This window comes from Buteo buteo, chromosome 5, assembly GCF_964188355.1.
Source record: "Buteo buteo chromosome 5, bButBut1.hap1.1, whole genome shotgun sequence".
In the NCBI taxonomy this organism is placed as follows: domain Eukaryota; kingdom Metazoa; phylum Chordata; class Aves; order Accipitriformes; family Accipitridae; genus Buteo; species Buteo buteo.
In genome coordinates this window covers 36,228,629-36,256,117 of record NC_134175.1, presented here as the reverse complement: position 1 = coordinate 36,256,117, position 27,489 = coordinate 36,228,629, and the positions used below count along the sequence as shown (strand labels likewise).

Sequence of the window (27,489 nt, the reverse complement as noted above, 5' to 3'; positions counted from 1 at the left end):
GAGCTGGGGAACCTTGCCTGGAACAGAGCAGCTCCCAGGCCAGGAGATGGAGCCCACATGGATGGAGCAGAGGTTGCACCAGGGGACAACCTGGTGACAGAAGACACGTGAAATAGAGAGCTGCAAAACTCCTGCTGCCCCAGTCCTACCCACCCCCCAGCCAGTAGCAGGACCCTCCCTGGTGACAAGTGCCCATCAGGCAGACCAAAGGTGCCAAGGTAAGATGCTGGTAGATGGGAGAAGGCAGGATACAAGCCAGCTATGGCTGTCGGCACTAACTCCCCATCCCATGGCTTCCCCTTCCCACCACCCACCCTGCCCCGCATGCTGCTCCCTCAGAGAGGAAATATAAAAAGCAACTGGCTGCTCTCGCCCAGGGACTGGCCGGCCATGGCCCAGCAAAGGCCCTTTCATTCCCCTTCCACAGACACAGGGGCTGCTCCGGATGTTTTTGTTTCCCCCTTGCTGCCCAGGAGAGCAGGCAGCATGACTGCAGCCAGCCCAGTCGTGGGGAGCAGGGCAGCTGGGGGCACAGGTCCCTGCCCCAAGAGTTTGGCACTGCAGGCTGCAGCCTGCCTGCAGCAGTGCTGCCTGGATCTCTGCCTGCTGTTTTAGGACCTGGCTTGGGCACAGGAGTGGGGTCCCAGCCCCAAAGGAAGTGTGTGAACACAAGAGCTGGAAGAGGAGAGCAGGGGTTAATGGATGGATGGATGGATGGATGGATGGATGGATGGATGGAGTGTGGAGGGGCAGAGTTAGTGCTTTGTGTCCAGGGAGCATCTGTAACTTGCTCCAGGGCTGCTTCCAGGCCTGGGAGCTTTCAGTATGTTAGTGGCTTGGTTGTCCCCTGCTCCTTGGAGGCCAGAGCATGGATTAACCCCGTATCACCTGCCCACTAACCCTGGGGGAGCTGCCTGGAAGTGGAGGGTGCCCCTCAGTCCAGCCGGGCTGCCTTTTCCAATCTACTGCTGCAAGGGCTTCATCTGGCTCCAGGCACCAGCACATGGCATGTCCCTGGTGTGGGACAAGGAGAACGTGGTCTCCAGCCCCCCCCCCCCCCCCAGCATGCTGCCCCCTCAGTATCTGGGGGTCTGCTCACCCCACCCCACATACTGCTGCTCAAGGTGAGGCACAGCATGGGCTGGGAGGTGCCCCACAGCTATGAGCTAGTGTCACCTCTGCGCCATCCAGAGCTGTCGCAAGCCCCTGGGACAGCAGGACTGGCCAGAGGGGGACCCAGCAGCACCAGGGCTGCACCCCTGCCTGGACACTGCTGGCCCAGGGGAGGACAGAGCAGAAGCAGAAGGAATCTCACTCAGACACAGCCCTTTATTGCAAACCCACACAAGAGCAGCCAAACCCCACAGCCCTGCCAGAGCCCCAGCTGTCCCACACCCACCCGGCAGCATCCCTCCCATTCCCCCCGGGTGCAGCACTGGCTCCACCATGAGGCAGCCTGGGCAACCTCCGCACCAGGAAGAGGGAGAAAAGAGGTTCCTGAGACACCGTTGAAGAAAGGAGATGCCCCATCTCCCTGGCTGGAGACACCTTGGGAGGGGACCATGACCTGGGCAGGGTCCGCTAGGAGATGCAGGAGAGGAGGCAGAGGACGCGTGGGTGCTCTGCACTGCCTCTCTTGGATGCTGGGGGGAGCAGAGACCCTTGGGGTAGGTAGCAGTGACCTTTCAGCTGAAGAGCCCCTTTGCCTTCTTTGGCTTGGCCTTGGCCACAGGCAGCCGGAGCTTCTGAGCTGGGGAGGAGGCCGGCTGGAAGCAAAGGGGAGGCAGTGTCAGTCCCCCCTGGGAGGTCATGCAGGATGGGTGCGCGTGTGCAACCAGTGACACTCCCATCATCCCTGTGGGGGAGTGCAAACCACACACACATGTGCAACCACACGCTCCCCAGCCAGGTTGCATGGGGTAGGAACCAAGCTGAGTCGCCCAGTCCATCCTGGAGGGGCATGGGGCTGGGATGTAAGGAGGGAAGGGAGGTGCAGGCCCCATCCTGCCATTGGTACAGAAAGGCTGTTTCTAGAGCTGCACTCACCGTGGTTCCCTCACTGGAAGATGCTGTTTCATCCTCCTGGGATGGAGGTGGTGGATGGGGGTGCCCTGTGGTTTCTGCAGCAGGTGTTGGGCCCTCAGTGTCGTCTGGTACCAGCAGAAAGAGATGCAATTTGGGATTGAGATGAGGGAGCACGGGGCATTGCCCAAACCCACACCAGGAATGGTGCCTGGGTGGGGGAGCTCTGCCCATGGGGAAAAAGCAAAGGGAGAGACTGTTGCATGGGGTGAGCTGCACCCAGGGCCCTACTCCTCTTCCCCCGGATGGGGCCTCAGCCGCAGGGGGGCCGGGTGCTTCACATACTTCCCATCCCACAGCCATGGAGCTCCTCACCTGAGCGCTGCCGTTTCCGAGATTGCTTGGCCTCCTGCTGCGTCACTGCTGTGTAGAGCTGCTGCAGAGCAGAGGCGAACGCCTGCCCTTCTGCCACACCGCAGATCTGGGGCAAGCTCTGCGGGAGAGAGCAGAGGCACCATCACCCTGCCAGGAAATCACCTGCCAGCAGCCAGTTCCTGCCAGGACACGCTGCCACGGTGCCGCAGTGGGGCAGAGAAGGGGCCGTGCATCCCTCTGCCCGTCGGGCTCCATCTGCTTTGCCCCAGGGACCGTGGCACAGTTTGCAGGACCAGCCAGCTCTGGCACTGGGCAGGACGTGGCTGCTCCCCAGTCGTGCACACACGCACACATGCATGTGCACACACCTGCTCCGGCCGGCTGCCTTCCCATTCAGAGGCAGACTGCAGAGGCTTTCGAGTCATTCATGAAGCGCTGGAGATAAGATCGCACGGGGAAGGGCTGTGGCTTCCTGGGCTAGAGCATCGCAGGGGCCGCAACTCACCGATAAGGTCAGCAAGCCTTGGGCAGGGGCAGGACCTCGGCATGAGGTGGGGACGGGGAACCCCTGGCTGCCACAACTGCCTCCAGCGATGACAATGTGGGCAGCACAAGTCATCCCTGGTAGTCCCGTGGCAAGTGAGGGCAATGCGGCGGCAAGATGAGGGATGTCCAGGTTTGCTCCCAGGCTGCCAGAGCACCTCCTGCCTCCCTGCAAACATTTTTTCTCCATCCAGGCTTAGTGCGGGGAAGCCCCCCTCCTTCTGCCCACAACCCCTGCCAGGGCTGCGGGATGCCACCCTTGCCCTCCAGGCTGTGCCAATATGCATGGAAGACCTCAGCTGGTGAGGCTGGCAGGCTGGCCAAGCGCCACGCTCCACTGAGAACCTAACCAGCACACAGCCAGCAAACAAACACCTGCAGGGATGGGGAAATGCGTGTGTGCCCTGGAAGGGGTGGCTGCGCAGGGGCGTGTAGGGCACGCTATGGGTGCACACGTGCAGGTGAGTGTGAGTATGTGTGCATGCATGGGAGCTGAGTGCGCAGCTGTGGGTAGATGAGCATGGCTCTGGGTGCATGCATGGCCGGTTGTGTGGCTGTGTGTGTGTGTGTGTGTCAAAGGTCTGCACACTAATCTCTGCTCCACTCCACACCCAGGCAGCAGGAGAACAAAGTGTAACAGATAAGGCTGGATCCTCTCTGGGCCAGAGGAGCGGGGAGGGGATGGGGACGCTCAGACCCACTCAAGGCCAGAGTCCAAAGCCTGGCCCCAGCTTCCCAGTGGCAGAAAGGGCAGGCTGAGCCCCCCTTGCTGCTCCCTGCCAGATGCAGAGGGAGGGCAGGGCCGATGCCAGGATGGGTTGGCTGCTGCCCAGAAAGGCGCTTTCCCCACAGGTCTCATCCCTTCTGCTGGAGCCGTGGGCATGAAAGGCCCCTTAGCTGTAGGGCACACATGGCACCACCGTCTGCTTTTTGCCCAGCTCAGCTTTTGTGCAGGGACCTCCCTGTGTCCCTGCCCACTGCCACAGGAGGGAGTGATGCTCTGATCCCAGCGCCCTGCCAGCATCCCCGGGATTGCTTGCCACTGGGCAAACACACCTCTCAGCCCAGCCTCTGAGCCGTGACCTGTGCTGGCCCATCACAAGGTCCTGGAGAGGAGGAGGGATGCTGAGCACCTTGGACACCTCGGCGATGCTCTTGCCCAGGGTGTCTCACCCCACGGGGCCAGGGTTGCACCCAAGGTTGCAAAAGCAGCATCCAAGACCGGGAAGGCGACTGCACTTCAAAGGCAGGAGAGGGGCTGGCAACGGGTGGCCGACACAGCCAAGATCAAAGGCACAAGCTGGAGTCATAATTCAGAGAAAAGCAAACAGCAGCTCCCAGGAAAGCCGTGAACGGTGGCGGAGTGAGCAAAGTGTACTAGATAGCACTGCGTGGGTCAATGCCCTGGAGGGCGGGAGAGTCCGCTGTGGAGCCACCTGGCCCTGGGTGCCACTACCCTGCTGCCTATCCCCTCTCCCTGCCACCAAAGGGTCCCCAGGGAGCGATGCCCAAAGGTGATGGGGCAGGCTGTGCACCCAGGCATAGGGTGCTGCCCACCCCCCCTCTGCTCCAACCCAGCCAGGACACGGGCTGCAGTGCAGGATGGCACCTGGGACATGCCCCGAGCGCTGGGGCTGCTCAGGCTGCTCCTCTTCCTAGCATCCGAGTGAGGATCCAGGCAGGGCAGCTCCTCTCTTGGTGCTCAGACCCAGCTGCCCTGAGCCAGCACAGTGTCCCCGTGGTGTCTCTGGGGATGGGGCAGTGCTGTGGAGCGCCCACCGCCCTTGCAACCACCCGGCGTCCCTGAGACCAGCATACAGGCACCCACTGGGGTGGCACCCTGGGGAGGTGCTGGGAGAAGAGAGCCCCGTGCTACCAGTCCCGCGGAGAGGGATGGGCATCTGGGCTGGCACAGGGGTCTGCAGGTGCAGGGCACCCGCTGGCCATGCCTTCGAGGAGGGCCCAGCTCCAGCAAGCCCAGGGTGGAATTTGAGAGTCACTGGCCACCTCCTGCCACTGCCCTTCCCTGCGGCTCGAGCCTGTGGGCTCAGAGCCATCGGGCCGCCGGAGCTGGCCCGCAGCGGGATGGGAGGGCCGCGCTTCACAGCCCCGGGGGGAAATGGGTTTATAACCAGAACTGGAAGCGTTTCCCTGCAGAGCTGTGACTCAGCAGGGAAGCAGAGCGTGCTGTGCCAGCCACCGGCCACCTGATGGCCCCGGAGGCTGAGAGGGACAAGGAGGTGTCCCCAGAAAGGGCTGGGTGGGGGACAAGCCCTGAGTACTGGTGACTTGCCCCTCCATCCTTGCCCCCCTGCCCCAGCACATGCCCGAGCTGAACCCCGCTGCAGCCAACTTGTTGCCCCCGCTGCGATGTCAGCCCTGGCCTCCGCTGACTTGTTTTTCTCTGATTCCCCATCTCTGGGATAAACACGATGCCCGAGGTCTGGGGAGCAGCAGGAGCAGAGAGCTGGCACCCGGGGGAGTGCCGGCCGGGTTGCCCCACGCGTCTCACTGGGGAGCGATGCTCAGGGAGCTGGCACGGCTTGTCCCCTGTGTTATGACTACCTGGCCACAAGGCCAAGTGGGATGCCCTGGTATCAGGAGTGACTCAAGGTTGCGGCAGCGGCGTGGGAGGCACCGCAGCACACCCTGAACTGCGATTAGCCCAGCCTGGGGGGGGGCTGCCCAGCGAAGGGGGGGGCAGGCGCCTGACCTTGGGCCAGGAGCAAGCCACGCTCACCAGCAGCCCCGCAGCAGCGGGGACAGCTCACGGGGAGCTGGACTGCAGCCTCACTCAGTGCCCCTATCCCGAGGGCTAATGGTGGGCAGGGTACAGCATCCATCTCCCAGGCATCCTGCCTTCGCCCACCCCTGCCCAGACTCCCTTCTCAAGAGGCCAGAAGAGATGGCGATTTTGATGTGCTCTTGACAGCATGAGCAGGAGGGGCATGTCACCCAGCCTGGCACCGTGCCACCAATGCAGAAGCATCACCTTCCCCTGGCCTGGGCCGGGGGGTGGTTTGCAGGCAGGCTGGACCATGCTGGGCCCCCGTGCTGGTGCCAAGCACCAGAGTCTAAATCGGTCGTGCTCAAAGCTGGGGACTGACCCTTTCATTATCACACCAGACGTTCGAAGCGGTTACCAACATTCTTCACTACAAACCCCACATTCCTATTTTTTAATATATTTTTAACTGGAAAACAGAGCGAATGGGGCCTGTTTGGAAATTACAGCCTGGCTGCTGTGGCTTGTATGTCAGATCTGCCCACATTCCCGTGGCCAGCCTCAGCACATGCTCCACAGGGGCACACTTAATAATTCCTGCCGGGGCTGGGAGCCAAGGGGTGTGGGCCGGGGGGGGGGGAGGCATGGCTTCCCTGGGCTCCCCCATCCAGCGGGCTCCGCGGAAGCGGCGTGGTGGAGCAGCAGCCCGGGAACGGTGCACTGGCTCTCCAGCAATGGGCATGGCTGCCACTGTGCTGGCACAGGCAAAGCCCGGAGATGCTGCGGCAGCCCACGGTGGGCAGGGGAAGGGCTCCATGGCCGGGGCGTTCCTGTGCCTAGTGGCCAGGCTGCCCTCGGTGCTCTCCCCTGCTGCGAGCTCTGTGTGTGCTCCTGGGAACGGGCCGGTGTGGCTCGCTGGATGCGTGCTGGGCATCTCTGCCCATGGTCGTACCAGTGTTGGTCAGGCTGGGGAAGGATCCATCCTAGGATCCAGGTAGATAAGCACCGATCTGTGCTAGCCACTCGCCCCGCCTCTGCCAACAGCAGCAGACCAAAGGATCCTGCCAGGATCTGCCTGCGGAGGATAGAGATGGAGGGGGTTGAACTGCTCCCTTCCAGCTGGGATCAAGGGCGGGCAAAGGGGCAGCTCATCTCCCCAGGCTGGAGCAGGGCACACCAGTCTGGCCTCCTGCCCCAGCTCCCTGGTGGGGCAGTGACCCTCTGTCTCAGAGCAGAGCTGCCCCAAAGCACCCCAAGCTGCCCCACACTGAATGCCGATGCCCTTTCCCAGCTCCTCCAGCCCTTGGACCTGCTCGCACATGCTCACCCCAGTTTGCAGCAGTCCCTGGGGCATTGCGTACCCCAGCGGTGGACGGCTAAGGGACCTGCCCTGAGCTTGCACTGTCCCCATCATCCCCTACCACGCACGTCCCTGGGGATGCGCAGCAGCAGCAGCTGGGAGAGCTGGCGGTGCTGCCAGCCCGCCCGTGGAGCAGGCAGGGGCAGGATGGCCAGTGCTTCCCAGGCAGGGAGCCAGGCTGAGCACACCTGGCAGGAAGCAGCGGTGCCGGCAGGGGAAGGCAGCCGGAGAGCTGCCGAGAGGTGAAGGGGTCACCCCGGGGAAGAGCGGGCAGTGAGGCCGGGACGGCAGAGCATCCCCGCTCGACCCAGCCCAGCCCGGCATGGCCCAGCACTCCTCCCAGCACTGCTCCGGCCCTGCTGCGGGCAATGTTTTCCTTTCCCCCTGACTTTCGGGGCCTTTCCAGCGAGCAAATGTCAGGCGCATAAAGAGCGGCACTGTGAGCGGAAGATGGAGCGAGAATGCCTGCCCGCGTCCCTCCGTAAGTGCTGTCTCACACTTCATCAAGGCAGCCTTTGCAAGCGAGGCACCCGCTTAACAACCAGCAGTCTATGCTGGCCGGCGACCGCAGCAGCCCCGCCGCTCAATACCCTTTTCTTTTCTCCTTGTGCTGTTTTCACGGCTTGGGTTACAGCTTTTCTCGCAGACACTGAGCGGAGGGGCGCAGTGGCAGCGGGGGCTCTGCATTGTGCCGCCTCTGCACCGGGGTGGATGTGGGTCCCCCCCCAATGCAGGGATGCTGGGGGGGTTCCTGCCCTGCCCACCCGCTGCTGCTTCCAGCTCCCAGGGATAAATCCCAGGGAAAGGAGGGTCAGCAGCAGCGCAGAGGTAGGGCAGGAGGTTGCAGCATCTCCTCCCCAGCCACATGAGGACCAGCCCACCAGGAGCAGCCTGGGGCTTGGCAGAGGGCTGGTGGGGGCAAGGGGCTCCAGCCTCCAGTGGGCACAGCCCCTACCCCATCACACTTGGAGAGGGGCCACCCCACCGCGCTACCCAGCAAACCCATGGGCATCTGAGCCCTTCCCCTACCAAAGTGCCAACAAACTCCCTCAAAAAGAGTGGGGTACAGCAGAGCAGCCCTTGCTAGAGGCATGAGCCTTGCCTCCCCACCTGGGTGACCCTGCAAGAAGCTGGGCATGGCTGCCTAGGGGCTGGGGACGGCTGCTGGTGGCACCCCCAGCTCCACCCTGACCACGGGCACCTGTCCTCCCGACCAGCAGCCTGTGGGGCAACAGCAGGAGAGCCTCTGGGGCAGCTGGCATTGGGAGCTGGGCAAGGAGGATGCCCTGAAGAGTGGCAGGTCCCAGCAAGCCAGGATTTGTGAGGACTTGCTGCTGGCTTCCAGGAAGGCAGAGCCACAGGCTGATGGCACCTACGGGCATGACCTCTGCCAGCCTGGCCCACCACTGACACGGGGTGCCTTCTCCAGGGGCCAGTGCAGGAGGGGAGGGCCTGAGCAAGTCCAGGAGCAGAAGACATGGAAACCTGGTGGCCAGGGTCCCTCCTGTCCCAGGGGGGCAGCTCAGGGACCCCTCTTCTCTGCAAGGAAGCTGGGTGGCTCACACTGCCTTGTTACTGTAGGGTGGCTCGGTGAACATGGACACATCACCCAGGCTTATTATTGTAGGGTTCCTCCGCAAAGCATGCCAGCTCATGCGGGTTTATTATTGTCTGTCCAGGAAAGCTGGACACATCGCGCTGGTTTGTTATTGTAGGGTTGTTCAGGAAGGCCAGCCAGCTCATCTCAGCTTGTTATTATTGCGCAGGGCTTGCGGGGGGCTGGCCAGGAAACTTCCTGCAAAATGGGGTGACGGAAAGCGAGCCACACCTGGTGAATCACAAGGATGCTGTGTGGTGATAAGGAACAGCAAGGGGTGGCATCCAGCACCCCTGCTCCACCCGGTGAGGACAGGGCACAAACGTTCATGGGCACAAATGCTCGCGGCTCCCCTGGGACCCGTGGGGCAGTGGGGCTGGCAGAGGTGGCAGGAGCATGGGTCAGGGCTGGGGACTGGCAGAGCGGCCTGCAGACCCCTTGAGAAGCAAAATCTGGGGGTGACAGGGGGAGACCCATGGGGATGCTGCACCCAGTGTGTCCCTAAACCTGGCACGCAAGGGATTAGCTGAGCTAACAGGGCCCAGAGCGGAAGCTGGGGCTGAGCCAGGTGGGATTAGGGGCTTTGGGGGGAATCTGGGTGCGTTCAGGACCGGGTTGAGTGGGAAGCAGCAGCCGCTCCACCCCGGTGGCTTTGCAGTTCCTCCCAAGCACGGGCGCAGCCGGAGGGGCAGCCCCTGGGGACGCTGCGCCATCATCACCCGAAACTGCAGCAGGAAGCATTGCTGCGTGGGGCAGGGGGGCAGCAGGGCTTGCCCCCCAGGCTGGCTCAGGCAGCTCCCCAGGCACATGGCCCTGGGAGGGCTGGGTCTGACATGCCCCAGCGGCCCTGGCACTGCCACTGGCCCAGCCACTGTGTCACCATCACTTCCCCTTGCTCTGCGACAGCCCGTGTTTCCCAGCCCTGGAACCCCGCTGCCGTCCCTGCAGGCAGTGCCCAGCTGTGCTGGGTGCCCAGGTGTCCCCCGGGCAGTGCCCAGCTGTGCCGGTGCCCAGGTGTCCCCCCAGGCAGTGCCGGTGCCCAGGTGTCCCGCGGGCAGTGCCCAGCTGCTCAGCACAGATGTTGGTCCCCGGCCAGGCAACAGGATTGAGTGTCAGGCGAGCTCTCCGTGCACAGCAGCGGCAGCAGGAGGCCAGGCTGCCCTGCAAGCACACAGCCCCTTCATTCATGGCAAAAAATAGCCCCCCGGGGTGTGGTCCAGCCTGGAAAAGCCCCCTCCAGCCCTGGCCAGCCCATGTTTATTCAGTACGGGGGGGGGGGGGACACACGCACTGCCCTCCCCCTGCCCGCTGGCCCTGTGCACCATGTCCCTGCCAGAGCGGCTGCTCTTGGACGCGGTTCCCCGGGTCCCCCCCCGGCCAAAACACACAGGCTGGGGCGGGGGGAATGGCAAACCCCTAAAAAGCGCTGGGTTTGTCTCCAGGAGGAGCAGCCCCTGGTGATGTCATGAGAGCTTGCGAGCGGCCACATGAAAGGGACTCGCTGCCCAGGAAATCCACAGGTCCACGCTCCGCCAGACAAGCCAGCGATTCTTCAGTGGGCCGGGAAGGAAACCTCGGGGAGCTCGAGCCAAGCCTGCCCCTGCCTCATGGACAGAGCCTGCCCCCAGCCCCATGGCCCCCTGGGGTCCCCAACCCTGCTCTGCAGTCCCCCCATATCCCTTTCTCAGCATCTACAGTTCACAGCAGCCCGATCCCCGCCCCCAAATTGGTACCCCTGGGTACCAATTGGGTACCAATCCCTGCCCTGCGGTCCCCAGGGCACCAAGCCTCACCCCGTAGACTCCCAGCATCCTAATCCCTGCTCTGCAGCCTCCAGAGACTGGGCCCCTGCCCTACAGACCCCAAACCCTCTCTCTCCACTGGCCTGGGAGGCAGCACCCCCATTTCCGTGGTGATCTATCAGGCTGGGAGCGGCAGGTGATTTAGGGCCAGGCAATGCTGCCACCAGACAACAGGGATGCAGCAGGGCAGGCAGGGGATTCTCTTTCGTGAGGGATTACACTAGGGACAGCTGGGAACACACAGACGCAGCCCCCCCCAGCCCCCTCCCCAAGAACCAGCCGCATCTCACCCCACTCCGGCGGGCACTGCAGACGTGGGCTCTGAAACCGAATCCGCTGCCCAGGGCCTCCCCTCCCCATTTCCCACAGGTGCAGGACACAGCGGCCGGAGTGATGGGGAGGCTCTGCCTTCCTCCTCCTCCCCACACAGGAGACACCCCTGGGCTCCCATCCAAGCTCAGAGGCCCAGCTCTGCACCCTACTCTGCCCTGCACGTCCCAGCCCCACCATGGATCCCTCGTCGCGTGGGAATTGGCGACAGCGCTGCCTCCTCTGCCCCGTCGCCAGCTGCAGCCCAGAAGGAGCCGAGTGACAAGTGAAGATCAGGGCGGTTTTGACTTCACGCCCCCAGCGCCTCCCCTGCACCATTTTAGGAGGCTGCAAGCATCCAGCCCGTCCACCTTCAACTTGCCCACAGAGACACCCTCCTGCCCCACTTGCTCCATCTCTCCCCACACAGGCACAAGGTGACAAGACCTCTCCGCACCCCCAAAGGTGCCTGGGGGCCAGCGTGTACCCCAGCCTGTTGCTGCGACACATGGTGACACCGGCTGGGAAATCCTCTGTGGAGCAACGGGCACAGGTGTCTTCGCAGCACGGTGCTGGGGTGGAGGGCTCTTTGGGGCCAGCGGAGCGGTGACAAAGGACCCTGTGACTGAGACCCCGCTGCCCTCAGCAGACAGAGGTTCTTTGCAAAAGAGCTGGCTCCAAGCAGACCACAGCCTGGGGCATCTAGGTTGTGGGGCATGTCCATCCTGCTGGTACCCAAATCCACCCATGACAGCGCTGGGCTCATGGAGGGGACAGGACCAGCGGAGAGGAGACAGGAGCCCCCAGGGTCAGCGCAAGGCTCGCAGGGCCGTTCCCTCTCCCATCTGGGACCGGGGTGAGGTGTTTGCTCCTGCTGTCCCTGTCCCAGCAAAGAGAGGGGACTCAGTCTCTGGGACTGTCAATCAGGCACCTTTCGCCAGAGCTAAAAATGCACTCTCAGAAGGAAAACAAAATAAAAACACAAAACAAAACAGCGAGGTGAAAAATTCCTTGACATTTCTCTCCTGCAAGTCCCCAGGGCCGGCAGAGAGGCGAGAGCCCCCGGAGTTTGTCAAGCAAACACTTTCACACCCTCGGCCGCGCTCGGCACGCTGCCGCTGGAATGCCAAATATATATTTAAGCCCTGCTCATCAAAGGAGTCTGTTCGGAGTTGGTCTCGGGCAACGTGCATGTGGGTTTGGCCCAGAGAGAAAACCAGAAACGCTGAGAACATTTCTTGGGGATGGGAGACAGCTTGCGCACACACACACACACGCGCGCGCGCGTGAGATAAATGACAACCTTCAAGGTCGTGTGGCTGTAAGGTCGCGGGCTGGGCACGAGATACCTGCCCGCTGCGGCACTCACCCTTATCAGCTCCTGTCGCACCATGCACCACGGGGTGGGGATGTTTAGGCTGGAGGGAGGCCAGCAGCCATTCTGCATTCCAGCGCACTAGAACTTTGTCAAAGCTAAATGAGCTCAGCCAACAAAGCCGGGGTCCAGGGAGATGAGCAGGAAGCGACACTCTGGGAGAGAACAAACTTGCAGGGACATGGAGGGCTGGCCGGGGCTGCGCACCCCGCAAGGAGATGATGAGTATCCTCAGCCCAGGGCACAGCACCATGCAATAGGGAGAGGCACATACAGCGCTCCTGCAAGTCCAGTGTTGGTGCTTGCCAGGGTGCCACAGCACCTCTGGCTGCTGCACGGATCCTGCTCTGCCTCCCCTGGCACTAGCTGCACCGGGCAGCCAGGCCTAGCCCTCCTGTAGGGCATTGCTGCTCATCTGCTGCCAAACCACCCCCGGCCCCTTGCTTGGAGGAGCCGAGGGCAGGGGGCTGCTGGCTGCATCTGCCCCACAGCTCCTTTTCCCAGCCACGGCTTTGCTGGAACGAGCTGTCTGGGTGCAGCAAGGAGCACTTTGGGAGGGGAACTGCAGGCAGCAAAGGGGAGAGCCTTTCTGCATGGACCACTCCTGTTCCTTAGCTCCCTCCCTTAGGAGCATCCCCTTGGTTTGCTGCAGATGGCCCAGGGACTTACGCCCATCTCACGGACCACCTCAGAGTCAGAGATGGGGGAGTCTCTGCCTTCTTCCTCTTCTGCGTGGGGTTTGCTCCCAGCTGTGGCAGTGCCCTGACATTTGCAAAGCCCCGGTGCTGACTGCAGGGCAGGAGCTGAGATGCTCCTGCCCCATTTCTGAAGGCAGGTCTGGGAGCTGCCACAGACGGGCTGGAGGGCAAGGCAGGAGCAACATCTCCAGAGATGATGGGCTGGGCTTTCCCCTCTCTGTCATTGCTCCAGCCAGGAGCAAAGAGGTTTTAGCCTAAATCTTGTACCTAATCCCAGCTGACAGAGCTGCAGGTCGGGGTCTGGCTAGGGGCTGGAGCCGGCCGGCGCAGGAGAGATCATTGCCACAAGCAAACAGAGCGCGCTGGCGCTGTGAAATCAGGCATTACGCGCCTGTCGCCCGCGGCAGGACCAGCCCATCAGGCTGCCAGGGAGCCACTCTGGTTACGGCAGGGGTAATCCCAGCATCGGTGGGGCCTGACCCTGCACAGCCGTGCCCCCCAAGCCGGGTTCATCTCCAGGTGAGGGGAAGGATTGCTGGGCCACGGGTTGGATTTCAGGCACCTGCTGCTAATAAAACACTCTGTCATGGCACCTTTGCCCTCTCAGCCCTTGGAGAGAGGTATGGGGTCCCTGCGGTGCTGCCTGGGGGGCACAGAGGGCTGAGGGAGCCAGGAGCTGTGGCCCCATCCCTGTCTCACGCTGTGCCCCTCCACCCGGGCAAGCAGACCTCCCCTTGCCACTGCAGCCCCATCCATCTCTGTCCTGCCAGGTTCGGCCACTGCATCCCGAGTCACTGCTCATTTTCAAGGGCAGGGATCCCAGCCTGTGTCAGGAGCGTGTTGCACTGAGCCCCGCCACTTCCCTGTGGACAATGAGGAGCAAAGATGTCCCCGGCTCCGGCGACCACTGCTTTTTCCAGCCCCCTGCCCACTCATCACGCCGCTCTCTCCATTCGGACTTGCGTTGCTGCGAAGGGTTCACCCACCCTTTGCCATCTCCAGACAGCAAAACCATGCCCTTTGGCTAAATACAGGGTTTTCTAAAAGCCTCACCATTTTCATTCCTATTTTTCTAGGTGTTTTCTTCCATGCAGCACTGTCATCATCAGCACTGGAAAACAAGGTACCCAGGGCACCTGCTTGCAGCTCCCCTCTGCTCATGTCAAACCTCATCTGTTTGCTGTCACTCTCTGCTGGACGACCATCACCTTCCAGTCTAAAAATTGGTTTATCTTTAACCTTATCCATAATAACATGCTCCAATATGTTGTCTCCTATACGGTGCCAGGCTAGAAAATCCTCCTCCGTAACTTAAACCCCTGCCATCTCAATGGCCCTGCTCTTTGCCATCCTTAAAGATATCAGACGGCTCGGCAAGCTGGGCTGTGCTGGCTCCGGCCCCTGCTCCCCCTTACTGGACTGCAGCCTTTGGTGGGGCTGCTGACTGGCTGGGGGTCCAGTTTCCAGAGCTGCTCAGGCACTGTGCAGGAGGACCTTCTCCCTCCCCAGCCAGGTCTTTCTGCAGCCTCAGGAGAACGGGTAACCTCTATAGCCCCCCCTGCACTGCCACCAGCTGCCATCTTCTCAGAACATGAGCCTGTCACCGGCACATGCAATAATCATACTCGGCGAGCTGTTTCTTTGCTCCCCAACAACCCCAGTTCCTCCAGCAGCCCCAAAACAGGAGGAGAAGGGTCTCCCTGAATCCCCTGCCTCCAGGAGCCGAGGCTGGGAGAGAACCTCTCCGAACTCCTGGAAACTCAAAAGGCACGTCTCAAAGTAGACATCAGAGCCGAAGTGAGCACTAGGCTGCTCCTTGCCCTGCCCGGGCTGGCTCCTGGAGCTGGTACCCACAGCCCACTGCCTCCTACCAGGCTGCACATCTGCAGCCTCCACCCGTGCAGGAGAGCAGGAATCAATTACAGGGCTGGCAAAGGCAGGGCTGCTCCGGGGCTGGTGAGCGGCACCAGCTCCAGCGGCCGCAGAGCACGTGGCACGGCACTGGAGGCAGCCCGCCGGCCGGCCCCACGCCTGGGCTGAGCGCAGATGTGCCACTGGCTCATGGGGAAGAGGCAGGGGAACCACTTGAAAGCCATGGCATGAAAGCGCTGGTAAACCAGGGCCACTCCTCTGCTCCTCTGGCTCCGCACACTATTTATAGCGCTCTGGGTGCCCACCCCGAGGGAGTTCAACCCCTGGGGTGCAGACTTCTGCCAAGCCAGCTCTCTTTGCTGCTGTGAAGCTCCCTGGACCCCCAACAAGGTCCGTGAAAGGTCCCAGATAGCTAAGATGCTCTAGGGTGGTCTGTCCCAGCTGGACCTGGGATCCGGCCAGCCACAGGAGCTCATGGCACGGCCATATCAGCCTGCACTGGAGGAGCCAGCCTGCATGCAGCACCCCCGGACAACCAGCACGTACAGCAGGAACGTATAGACAAGCCCCACCACATTGGTCTGGAGACAAGGAGAGAGCCAGCCAAGCCATGGTTACTCCTTGGAGAACCACCGTCAGTAATCCCAGGTGGATGTGGCCAGGCTGGGGGGAGATGTCCCTGCTCTCTCCAGCTGGAAAGGGATGGCTGGGTGGAAGGGGTGTGGGGAGGCTCCCCTCAAGCTTGTAGGCTGGTTTCCTTGTTGTATGGGAGGATGTCAGGCCTCGGCCTTGTGTCCCAGCACCCAGCCCTCCTGGGCATTTGCAAGGGCCTTTTCAGTCACCACCGGCAGAGGAAATGTGATTCTGCCAACCCACATCTCGCAGGGGTTGCCGGAGGGCTTCGGGCAAGGTAGGCAGCGAGGAAGAGCAGCAGTGCCGTGCCCTCAGCGTGTCCCAAAGCGCCGGCCCCGCATCCTCTCCTCCTGCCAAGCGGCGTGCGCAGGCACAGCTCTGCGCCCAACCCCAGCTCCGCTGGTGGCAGCGTGGCAAGAGCAAGCCGCGGGGAGGGATGCCGGCATCTCCTGTGATGTGGCTGGGGGGTCACAGCCATCAGCAACCACAGAGCAGGGGACAAGGCAGACCTTCTGATGGTCTCCGCAGCACGGACGGTTGCCACGTGCACGTCCCGCACACGCAGGCTCGTGGGGCAGGACAACCACCACTGCGGTGGTGGCAGCTGGGGGATGAGCCAGGCGAGTGCCTGAGCACCAGGTCACACAGTGACAGCCAGGATGAGGACCCAGGCACCTGGGGGAGCACATTTGACTGTAGCCCCATGCCTCCTCACCAGCCCGAGCAGAGGTGTGGGGGGTCCCGGCATCTCCCGAGGGCTGCAGGGTGAGGATACTGCCCGCGCAGCCCAGAGCCATGGTGACCCCCGGGGCAGGGGGGTAGGACCGTGCCGATTGGGAGCAGGTGGCTGCTGCTTGCTCTCCCCCGGCTGGCAGCCAAGGAGGAGCTAAATTTATTCCACCAATAAGTGGGCAGTGGAGGGGGACCGGGGGGCTCCTCCAGCCCATCTGCCCCATGCACGGCGCACATCCCACCGCCGTCCTCAGCGCTGGCGTGGCCGACCCTGCCCTGACACCAGTGACGGGAACAGAGCCCTTCTGGACTGTCTCTTTGGCACCCGCGTGTCCTGATGACTGGCCCTGAGCGGACCCAAGTCCTTCCTCCCCCGACCACAGAGGGGAAAGTTTCCAAATTAAAAACCTAAAACTGGCAACAAGGTGCCCATGGCAGGAACCTTTTAAACTGGCCATTAAAGTTTATAAGTTAGACGGGCACCAGGAGCGAGCGGCGGAGCTGCAGGAAAACAGCCGCCCCTCCTTGAGCAGCCTAACCACGGCTGTCCCCAAAGCCGCAGGGCTGACGTCACGGCATGACTTCACCTCCATCACCCACTGCCTGGCCGGCCCCAGCCCCGTGTTTACCCCTGCCCATCCCCGCTGCTGTCCCTCGCAGCCCGCTTTTCCCTTTGAGGTCGGTCGGCAGCCCCGGGGCCTGGCGAGGAAGAGGAAAAGAGCAGAGAGAAGGAAACCAAACCTCAGCGCCCACAAGGCGGGCTGCAAAACACGGAGCCCCAGCAGCCACGCTGCGGGGACGGCGGGCTCCGTCCTAGCCCTCCTGCCTCTCCCTGGCTGCGTCCCCCCTTCTTGCCCCCAAGCTGCTGTGCCTGGGGTGGGAGACTGGGAAAACTCCGGCGGCTAGGGCTGTGCCTGCTGTTATTCTCCCATTTTCCCACAGATGACACATTCTGTGCCCTTGGCAAGATGGGCTGGGGGAGGGTATTGGACATGACATAGTGTCCTGTCCTGCCCCAGGACGCTGGGATGGACCATGGGTGCCTGAGAGGACCCAGCCTCTGTTGCGAGGGATGAGATTCTATGGGCTAGGTGACATGCTATGGGGTGGGTGAGATGCACAGCCTGTCCCCAAGCCCAGCTGGGAACACGTGGCCAGCCCTGGGGTGAAGCACAGCATGGGGTTTCAGCTAGAAGAGCTTTAGGAGTAGCAGAAACAGAAGCCTTGGGTGCCTGGGTGCAGACCGGGACAGCACCGTTCCCCTCTCCCCTGCCAGCGCGGAGGCACTTCTGCTCTAGACCTCTCAAAGAGGAGCCACCAGCCTCAGTGAGGTGTTGCAGGTGTGTGTGGGACACAGGCTTGCTTTGCACAGTGGGGTGGGAGGGCGGATGGGGGGGATAAAACCCCATGGGTAGTGATACTGGAAGCGGCCTGGAAGAAACACCACAGTTGTTTTCGGAGTGGCTGTGCACGGGGGCCAGCGCCGAGCCGACCGAGCCCTGTGCAAAGCCAGCACTGCACGCTGGAACCAGCCTGAACGATGCACGCAGCTCAGGGACGCATGTTGCCAGAACATGGGTGAGAGCCACAAAAGCCACGCGGGTTCAGGAGGGGCAAGGCTGGGGGCTGCGCGGCCGCAGAGCTGCCTGCAGCAAGCCCAGGGCACCGGTCAGAACAGGCTGGGAAAGCCACCGTCCCCATCGGCTGCTGTTCAGAGCCTCACGGGGCACATTTTGCCCACTGTCACCTCCTGGAGAGGTCTGCGGGTTGCATTTATAGACTCGGCCACAGACCCTGGTCCTTGTCCTCAGGACCGCACAGTGCTGCCGCTGCATCCGGAGCATCTCCAGGAGCGAGGAGCTGTGCCAACCCCCTCTGCGTCCCAGTGAGTCGGTGCCTGCGTGCAAGCCGCTCGCACGCCTCCCCATAAGCATCGATCAACGGGGAAGCGCACACACACGCGCGCGCGCGCACACACTCACACACACACAAGCAGGGCAGCCTCTGCAAACAACTGCTTGTTAAGTTAAAATTAAACTCTGCACAAATATTGACCTTTGGAGGGGACACAAACTCTGCCGATATATTTACCAGCTTTATAAATGGGCCTGACCACAGTGCCCTATACGCTGAGCTGGAGGAGATGAGGGCTGTGGAGGTGCGCAAATGAGGTGCATCCCCCCTACTCCCCAAATGGGTCTCTCTCTGGACAATGCCACTTGTGCCCCCCAGCTGCCCCCTACCCTCCCCAAAGTCCCTACTCCAGCCTGAAGGAGGATGGATGGTGGGTGTGAGGATGAGCTGGACCCACTTTTCCCCTCAATTCATGGTTTCTCGGGGGAGCAGCCAGCAGCTCATGGACAGCCCTGGAGCACCCAGGGGAAGCTCTTGTCCGCTCTGGGCTTGTGAAATTGGTCCAGCAGAGCAGTCCTGAAGGTGCCTCTCATCTTCCAACCCTTCCAAATATCTGCATTGACCAAAGCCTCACTGTCTGGCAGGGGCACCCACTGCCAAACGCCAGCTGCCCAGCGTTCGGACAGGCTGCTCTGCCCACGAGTCTGTGCCCCCTCCACAGAGTACCCAGCACATCCTGGGGGCTTCCCATCTCTCAAGGGGAACCCAGAGCTCAGGGCTCAGTCCTCCATCTGGGAAGGCTTTGGAAGCTGCAGAAACATCAGCAGCTTGCAGCCAAGGGCAAAAAAAACCCGGCGACAGAAATGATGCAAAGAGAAGGCACAGCACTGCTCTGTGGTGAGAAGTCACCCTTTGCGAACACACCAGAGCTCTCAGAAGCAGCCAGCATGCCCAGCTGAGCATACTGGGGAATACAGGGGGACTGGGAAAATACTTAGGGCAAGGTGTTTCCCCAAGGATGGCTAAACCAGCTTGGCTGTCGTAGGAGAAAAGGCAAGTTCCTCTCACAGCCTACACCTAGGGTAAAGCACAGGAGGCAAGTTGGAATAAAGGGTGACTTTTGCAGGCAGAGGGTACAAATGGGGTGGCACAGGAGGCAAGAGCATTTCTCAATGATATTAAACTCTTCAGGGCAGTCAGAAAAACTGCTGAGTGCAACAAGTTGCTGTTGAATGGCTGGGCAATGAAGGCAGGCATGAAGTCAGCGCTGATAAACGTAGCACAAGGGACATGGAGAACAACCCCAGCTATGCGGTGCATGGTGCAGGGGAGACATTCCCGTGTTAATGCAAGGGGAACACACCAGCCTGGGGCTCAGCCAGAGAGAATAGGACCCTGCACATCCTGAGGAGACCAGGCTGAGGCCAGCAAGTCTGGGACCATCACTGCCCCTCAGTCCTTGGTCAAAGAGGATGACAGGACAGCGGGTACAGGGTTCGGCTGAGCATACACCAGCGGGCAGTGGTGCTCAGCGTGCAAGAGGGATGATGGAGGGTGGATTTAGGAGATAGCCCTGAGGAGCTGAGCGTGCAAACCCAAGGCTATGCATAGCCAGGAGAGGGGTGCAAAGAGGGTGTGCACGCAGCAGGCACAAGTCCTGCGCCAAGAGCAGTGCGTGCACCGGCTGGGCAGTGGGAGGAAGGCTTGTGCCCACACCGGCTGACTGATCCCTGGCCCCAGGGATGCAGGGAGGAGAGCACGACACATACAGCAGGGGATGCCCAAGTTCCAGCTCTCGGAAATACTGAATAGAGTCTTATTCAGGCTGATGTAAAACACTGTTAAAACACACAAAAATCCTTTGAGTAATGGGCGAGCGGGAAAGAGGCATCTATAATTAACAGTAACTGTTCGAGACGGTCGCTGCCCAGAGACGTGTACTGTGCAAAACCACTTGAAAAGGCCTCGTCTGAAAGGCGAAGCCTGGGGTTTTTCAAGAAGCCCGTCATGTAACGATCCTGGCCCTTCCAAAATAATTCTGCCATATTAAAAAAACCCAAAACCTCAGCTTAATCGCCCTGCAGCACTGGGACTGGAGAGCTCTGAGAAGAGGGGAAGGGAAGCACAACCGGCTTCCAATTAGAGCCTCGTTAGAAAGGAAAGCTGGGGAGCTATTAGAGAGCGGGCCAGGAGTGAGCTGAGCTGAGCTGAGCCAGCTGCCTGGAGACCCACTGCAGGAGGGGTGTCCCCACCAGCCCTGCCCCCCTCTCCCCCTCCTCAGTGGGTGCTCTGGGACCCCAAGGGTGGCATGGTCCCAGCTGTGGGCACACGGCCTCAGCAGATGGAGAAGAGGTTGCTGCAGTCACACGCCTAAAAGCCCCCTGAGAAGTCCTGGCCCTCCACAGGGCAGGGTTTGGGGATGCTCACAGATCTGTGCAGGGAGCACTGGGAATGGGAGGAAGGGGAATTGGGGCTAGAAGGATGCTGCAGCTGGAGAGGGGAAGTGAAGCAGGGGTCTATGAGCTTCACTGCCTCCTCCCACCTTTGGAGGCACAGAGCTGAGGCCAGAGACTGCCCCAGCCTGCATGTCCCCATGACACCAGGATGGGGCTCCTGGCTCTGCCAAGCCCTGGGTTGCAGCCGTGGGGGGAGAGGACAGTCCCGCTGTGAGTGCATCCATCCTCCTGCCCCGCAGGCACACCTTGCCACCTTCCCTGGCACCCCGGGTCCCCGTCCCCTCCCACACAGTCCAGTGTCTCCCAGTGCCCAGCATGCCTGCAGCTCAAGGATGGCTCGTGCAGTGGCTACAGCCAGTCATTGAAGCGCCAGAGCCCAGCCAGGTTGGTGTGAATACCAGGGCATCATCGCCTGCAGCACAGGTTCAGCCACAGCATCCACCCCAGGCCGTTTGCTTCATCAGCTCTGGCTTTAATTGTGCCCGCCAGCCCTGCCTGCCTGGCCCAGGGCACCAAGCACCCACTCGCCTGCCTGCAGCCCAACTCCAGGGCCAGCCAGGCGGGAGGCTCGCTGCCCAGAGCAGCCTCCCCTTCCCATCCCACAGCCTGGGACCCATCCAACACAAAGTTAATTTCTAACCATGGGTAACCACCAGTGCCCGAGCTGGGATGATTTATCCCCTATCTGCCTAGGTCGGATTTATGAGCCACACATCCCCTAGGCTACGATAAAGGCCATGTCTGTGCTCCTCCACCCCCCCCCTTCCCGTAGCCCCTCCGTGTGGACTCGCTGCCCCCCCCCCCCCCCCATTTACAAGCCTTCCCCCAGTACGGAAACCTGACAGCCCGCAGAAGAACAGTAAACAGCACAGAAAATAGCACACGCTGGAGGCCAAGGAGAGACACGCTGGCCGGGGAAGCCACAAATGGTTCCTGCTTTCAGGACCTGTTCAAGAAAACAGAGTGGGACGTACCCTGGGCTCCCACCAGCCTTCGAAAGGGGAGAGGGGAGCTGCTATTAATAGCTGAGCCAGGGCACTGCTTGCATGCAGGGCTGGGTTGGACGATGCCACAGCCGTGACTGGGATGGCTGAGCAGCAAGGAGCGGTCCCTGTGGCATCAGCCAGAGGCAGCGCTGGGTGGGAGTGGGCATTTGCCCTACAAATGGGAATTCACATGCAGGGTGGAAATTTCCTCGGCCCATCAGTCCAGCGTGAGGCCAGGAGAACCGGGAACTCAAAGTGGGGCCAGGTGCTGCTATGTTTGCCCCTGCCAAGCAGCACTGGGCAGGGGGTGCCAAGGGAGGGCTCATCCCTGCACCCGCTTGTTCCAGTCCATCCTCCGCTGGCAGACGGTGCTCGGCAGCCCAGCACCTGGGCACGCTGTCATGGGGATGCCCCAGATTTGCACTTAAGGCTGCTCCAGGGCCTGACCATGGTGGTGATGAAGGCATGTGTCACCTGGCTTCTTTTTAAACAAGGTCTGAGGCTTCTACCCCTGTGCTGGCAACATGCTCAGCCCCTGAGCAGCGCTGGGCATTACTGCAGTGCCGGCAGCCTCCGCAGCATGTCAAAATGTGCAGAGAGCTGCATGCACCTGGATCTATTTTCTACCCCTCTGCCAGCCAGAGGCCACTTTGACAGAGCTTGGATGCTCTGCGTGCACCGCAGAAGTCAAGATGCTCCTGCCCCACCAGCCAGGATGGCATCACCCTTTGTACCGCCACCGAGGGCTTCCAGTCCCCGCAGCCAGCCAGATGCGCAGCCCGACACGTGGGCAAATGGGCCGGCTCTTGGCAACCTGGCCATACAGATTGTGGTCCTGAGCTGCACTGAGCAGCCCAGCCCAAAGCAGCCCCCCTGTCAGTGGCAGCCAGCTGGGGAGGGAGCAAGGGGCAGCAGTGACAGCCGTGGGGTTTGCAGGATGAGGCCGCAAGGAGTGGGATGGATGAGGCTGGAGGCAGCATCCTGGCTCTCAGGGCAGGCACCGCCATCCCCCTGCCCTCTGCAGCGCTGATAGCGGCAGCCCCGGCAAGGGAGAGAAGAGAGCCTTGTTCTGGGGCCAAGACTAAGGCGATTCAGTGCTCCACTCCCCTGAGGTTTCTCGGGTGAAACCTGGCTCTGTAATGGCTGTGTCTGTAAAACGTATGGAAATGCCCATAAAACCTGTATCAAATGCTATATGGATATATATGGATATATGGAGAGAACTATGAAATTAGGAGCACGCGGGGAATTGGGGCAGGACGGCTCCCTCTGAGCCGTAAAAACACACAAGTGAAAGGCAGGGGAGGCAGGAGTGCCGGGAGCCGCGCAGACAGGCCGGCACGGCCAGGAGCCAGGGGAAGGGCACCCCGGCTCCACGCTGAGTGGCTCTGCCGAGACCTGCGCCCACAGAAAGTGTCCGGGATGGAGGGACCTCTCTGTGGGGCAGCATGGGACAGACCCCTGCGCAGGACTGGGGATGCCTCGGCTGGTCTCTCCAGCAGTCCAAACCCTCGCTGCGGGCATGGCCAGGGGGGGCTGGCTGCCGGGACACCCCAGCGGTACCCCTGAACCAGAGGCAGCTTGAAGATGAGCTGCCAAAATGATGAGCGGGAGGCTGGAGAGGGGAGATGCATAAAGGTCTCTGCTGTGGATGGCAGCAGCCCACTGCAGTATCGATGTCTGAGAGCCATCAGGGAGCCTAAAAGTGAGGGATGAGAGGACAGGGGAGACGTGTAGGGGCAGTGGGAAAATAACCACTGCTCCCAGTTGGGAAAAAGAGCCAGCACCAGCTGAGTGTGGCAGAGCAGCCGATGGCAGCCCTGGAGGTGCACCAACCTGTATATCCCTTCGGGGATGCCCCCTCCCTGAGGGAGAGTGCCAGCGTGAGAAGACGGCACAGCACCAGCTAGAGCAAGCAGCTTCTGGTTTTGCTCCAAGGGCACACACCAAATGCAAAGCCCATGTGCAATCCCAAAAACACAGCGCTCCTGAGATGGGCCCACAGCACAAGGAGCTCTTGGCGGGTCTCTACTTGCCTGCTGGGCTTCATGCCCTCCTCTGCAGGGGTAGTAGGGGTGCCAGAACATGGGCAAAGGGACACGCTGAGCAGCAAGAAGAGCCTTGCTGCCATCAGCATCCCATCATATATAGCTGCCATGAGCCAGCTGAGCTTCTATGATCCTACACAGCAGACTCCCCTTTTCCTACAATCCCATCACTTTGAGCGCTGAGGTTTTAGGAAAATCTCTAATATCAACAGGTTTTACAGCAAAATCATGAACAAATAGGCAAACAGAGGGCCCTTGCTAAGGAGTAAGTAACAAATGATGAGAGAGGAGGTGAGCCGTGGCAGTTTGCTGTCACCATTGACGCTGTTTGCTCCCTGTGCCACGCTGGGCAGCACCCAGTTGGCTCCAGTCCATCTTGCCTTGCCGCAGCAGGGGCCAGAGAGCTGGGACCCTGCACCCAGCCCTCCGCTGCTCCCACCAAAACCTTTCACTCCTTGTAGCCTTCCTAAAGCAGAAAACAGGCCCAGAACCCCCAAATTTGGGGCTTAATCTCATTCATTTTCCCTGATCCACTTGCCCTGAGAGCGGTGAGCATGGAAGGACCTGTGCAGCAGGGAAACCCAGGGCAGGCTCCAAACCCAGGCACGTCCCTGCTCCTAACCCCCATGCAGCTGATGCTGTGGCAACGAGGGAAAGCTCCTTGGCCGCTCCACCCGGCATCCCTGCTGCATGACAGCCCCTGCGTGGCTCCCCGCTGTGCCGCTGACCAGCGTGAAAGCACAATGCTGGTACCAGCCCCGCTGCCCAGAAGCATCCCTGTCACGCAGGCTGCAGCCAGAAATGCAATGCCAGGGCTGCAGAGAGGCAGTGCTCAGGACACAGGGATGCAGTGCTGGGGTTGCAGGGGCGCAGTGCCGGGGTTGCAGGGACGTGGTGCCTGGGTTGCAGGGATGCGGTGGCGGGGTTGCAAGGATGCGGTGCCGGGGTTGCAGGGGCGTGGCGCCTGGGTTGCAGGGGCGCAGTGCCAGGGTTGCAGGGACGCAGCGCCTTGGTTGCAGGGATGCGGCGCCGGGGTTGCAGGGACGCGGTGCCGGGGTTGCAAGGATGTGGTGCCGGGGTTGCAGGGGCGCGGCGCCTGGGTTGCAGGGGCGCAGTGCCAGGGTTGCAGGGACGCAGCGCCTTGGTTGCAGGGACGCAGTGCCGGGGTTGCAGGGACGCGGTGCCGGGGTTGCAGGGACGCAGTGCCGGGGTTGCAGGGATGCGGTGGCGGGGTTGCAAGGATGCGGTGCCGGGGTTGCAGGGATGCGGTGCCGGGGTTGCAGGGGCGTGGCGCCTGGGTTGCAGGGGCGCAGTGCCAGGGTTGCAGGGACGCAGCGCCTTGGTTGCAGGGACGCGGTGCCGGGGTTGCAGGGACGCGGTGCCGGGGTTGCAGGGATGCGGTGCCGGGGTTGCAGGGACGCGGTGCCGGGGTTGCAGGGACGCAGTGCCGGGGTTGCAGGGATGCGGTGGCGGGGTTGCAAGGATGTGGTGCCGGGGTTGCAGGGACGCGGTGCCGGGGTTGCAGGGACGCGGTGCCGGGGTTGCAGGGACGCAGCGCCGGGGTTGCAGGGACGCAGCGCCGGCTCCGCAGCCCCACGCAGCCGGCAGCAGCGGGCCATCCGGCGGCCGCTGACCGGAGGCAGGGCGCCATCTGCCGCGTCCCTGTCACACGCCAGCCCACGGCGTGTCCCCAAGCCCGCCAGCGCAGACCCCCCCCCCCGCCGTAGGCAGGCAGGCGGGCGCGGGGCAGCGGGCCCAGCTGCAGGCAGGGAGCGTGCTGCCCGCTCTGCTCTCCCCCCTGTCCCCTTCTACCTGCCGGCGTGACAACCAGGAGAGGTCACAGCCCCGCGCAGGGTGGGTGCAGGGCAAGGTTTGGAGCCTCTGTTGGGGGGGGGGGGGGGTGACAGCGCTGTGCCATCCTGGGGGGCTGCAGGGACAGCTCGGAGGGCCTGGGCCACCTCTCTGCCGCTCTGACACCCAGGGCACCCATTTCGCAGCAGTGCGGCGGGGATGAGGATGCAAATGCCTCCAGGCTGTCTCCTTTGGGCTCGAAGCCCCTAGTGCTGGGGCTGGAGGGGGGAGTTTGGGTTGTCCTACGAAACAAATCCGGAAAGCAGGGCAGTTAGGTGGGCATGCAGGGGGACATCGGCAGCAAAACAGTCAGAGGGGCAGAGAGGAGAGGGCGAGGGATGGAGGGGATGGGATGGAGCGTTACAGGGATGGAGGTACCTGAGACCCTCCTGGCACTCTGCTCTGCATCACCAGTCTCAGACCCTGCCCAAGGGCTTCCAGAGGCACTGGACAGCTTTTGGGGGACAAGTTAAGGGGTGCCCCACCAAGGCAGGGGTCCCCCACCAAGGCAGGGGTTGCCAGGCAGGGACAGGGCTGCAGGGACTAGAGACCGTGGCAGGCTGCAGGGGAGAGCAGGGACACCGGAGGGTCCCTGTTCCCAGGTGTTAGCCATGGGTCTGCTAGGCTTCGAGCTCAACCGGGTGGCCACAAAACAGGGCAGCACCCAGGGAGAGCTGGTCCCCAAATCCCCACAGCTCACCCTGCACCAGCAACTGTGGCCCTCGCTCAGCCCTAGCCAGTGGCGGGTTGGCACCTCTGGCTCTGCACGGTGCCACTTTCCCAGGCACCACGCTGCCAAGCAGGTGAAAAACATGCAGGGGCCATGCAGTCGAGGGATGCGACATGAATATGGATGAGGCCGAGTGGGCTTATGAATATTAATGCCCTTTGTGGCTTTCAGGAACAGCAACGCAGCACAGAGATCTAATATTACTCCTGGCCACGCAAATGCAGCGATATCCTCATGTCAACCCTGCCAGGACCGTGCCAGGCTTGCCCCAGCTGGCAGGGCCAGGGTGGCATGCCAGTCCCCAGCCCATGTCTCCAGGTTCTGTGCTCCACCTCTCTGGCACCCCGGGGGAGTGGGATGGGAGCCCTGCTCTCTCTGCAACCCTGTGGTCCTGGAAGGCAGGGAGCAAGAGCCAGGCAGGCAGGGCTGTGCGACTGTGGTACCTGTGCTGTGCCAGGCACGTGTGACCGCAGTGACCCGGGAGCCAGCTGAGGGACGCTGCCTGGGGTGCAGGGGAGCGCGTGGGGCTGGCACACCCCGCAGCTGGGAAATTGCACTGACTGGCTCCAGCCCCTCTGGGCAAGGGGCAGCCCAAGCTGGCAAGGTCGGCATGGGCCAGTAATGCTTTAAAAAGCATCGTTATTGAAGGTTACAGAGCCAGAGGAAGGATTCCCCAGGGAGCTGGGGGTGCCTGAACATCCTTCCAGACATGCCACCGGCAAGCTCAAGGGGAGGGCAGGGCAGGCAGGGCCCTGGGGAGGCACAGGGATGACAGGCGGGATGGGACTGTACTTGAGACACACACCTCCTCCCTGGCCTTGGGCAGGATGGGACCTGGGGACCAGCTGCCCTGGCGCTTTCCAAGGACCCCGGGCCAGAGAGCTGCTGGACTAGGACCTGAGGACCAGCCATGCTGAGGGCCATGGGCATCTAAGGATGCTCCCCCAGACCCGTCCTTCATCCCTCTGCCACGATACCCATCTGCGTCTCCCCCCAGCAGGCACAGCTCCCAGGACAGCACTGCTGCCAGCAGGGACACAACCGGGAAGGATTTCAGGGGTGTAAGACTTTTGGCTTGGCAGAGCATCCCCACCACATTCCCCCCCCCCCAGTTCCGTGCTGGAGGGTGCCCTGGGCCACCTGCGTCCCCTTGGCGAGGCTGGCAGCCCCAGGGCGAGCGCGGCAGTCCCTGGGCACGGCGGCAGGCTCCCGCGCTCGGCCGGTGCAGCGCGAGGTCACACCCAGGCCCGTGAACCCGGGCAGGCACAGGGGAGACCTTCTAGTCGCACAATTACTATATTATGTAGCACTAATAAAAAAAAAAAAAAAAAAGGGGGGGGGGAAGGGCTTGAAGTTTTCTTAGTGCCACATAGTAAAGTATTTATAGAAAGCCAGGCGTGAATGGGCCGCTCACAGGCCACACTCCTCCTCGGCGTCAGGATCTCCAGGAATTATTCTGTGCAGTCATATTGTTGTATTCACCCAGAGATTGAGTTTAATTACAGACACGCGGGCGAACAG

The 27,489-nt window shown here is 61.9% G+C and overlaps 1 protein-coding gene across 1 annotated transcript in view; it reads right to left on the bottom strand.

Annotated features, from left to right (window-relative positions):
* Window positions 1-1,452: 1,452 nt before the first annotated feature.
* NHEJ1 (non-homologous end joining factor 1) overlaps window positions 1,453-27,489 on the bottom strand; it is a 45,504-nt gene continuing 19,467 nt past the window's right edge. Inside the window, exons 6-8 of the mRNA XM_075029344.1 lie at window positions 2,398-2,515; window positions 2,047-2,150; window positions 1,453-1,766 (exon numbers count right to left, since the gene is read on the bottom strand). Of these exons, the coding sequence (XP_074885445.1) occupies window positions 1,686-1,766; window positions 2,047-2,150; window positions 2,398-2,515 (303 nt within the window). The 3' untranslated portion in view covers window positions 1,453-1,685. The remainder of the gene's footprint in view (window positions 1,767-2,046; window positions 2,151-2,397; window positions 2,516-27,489) is intronic.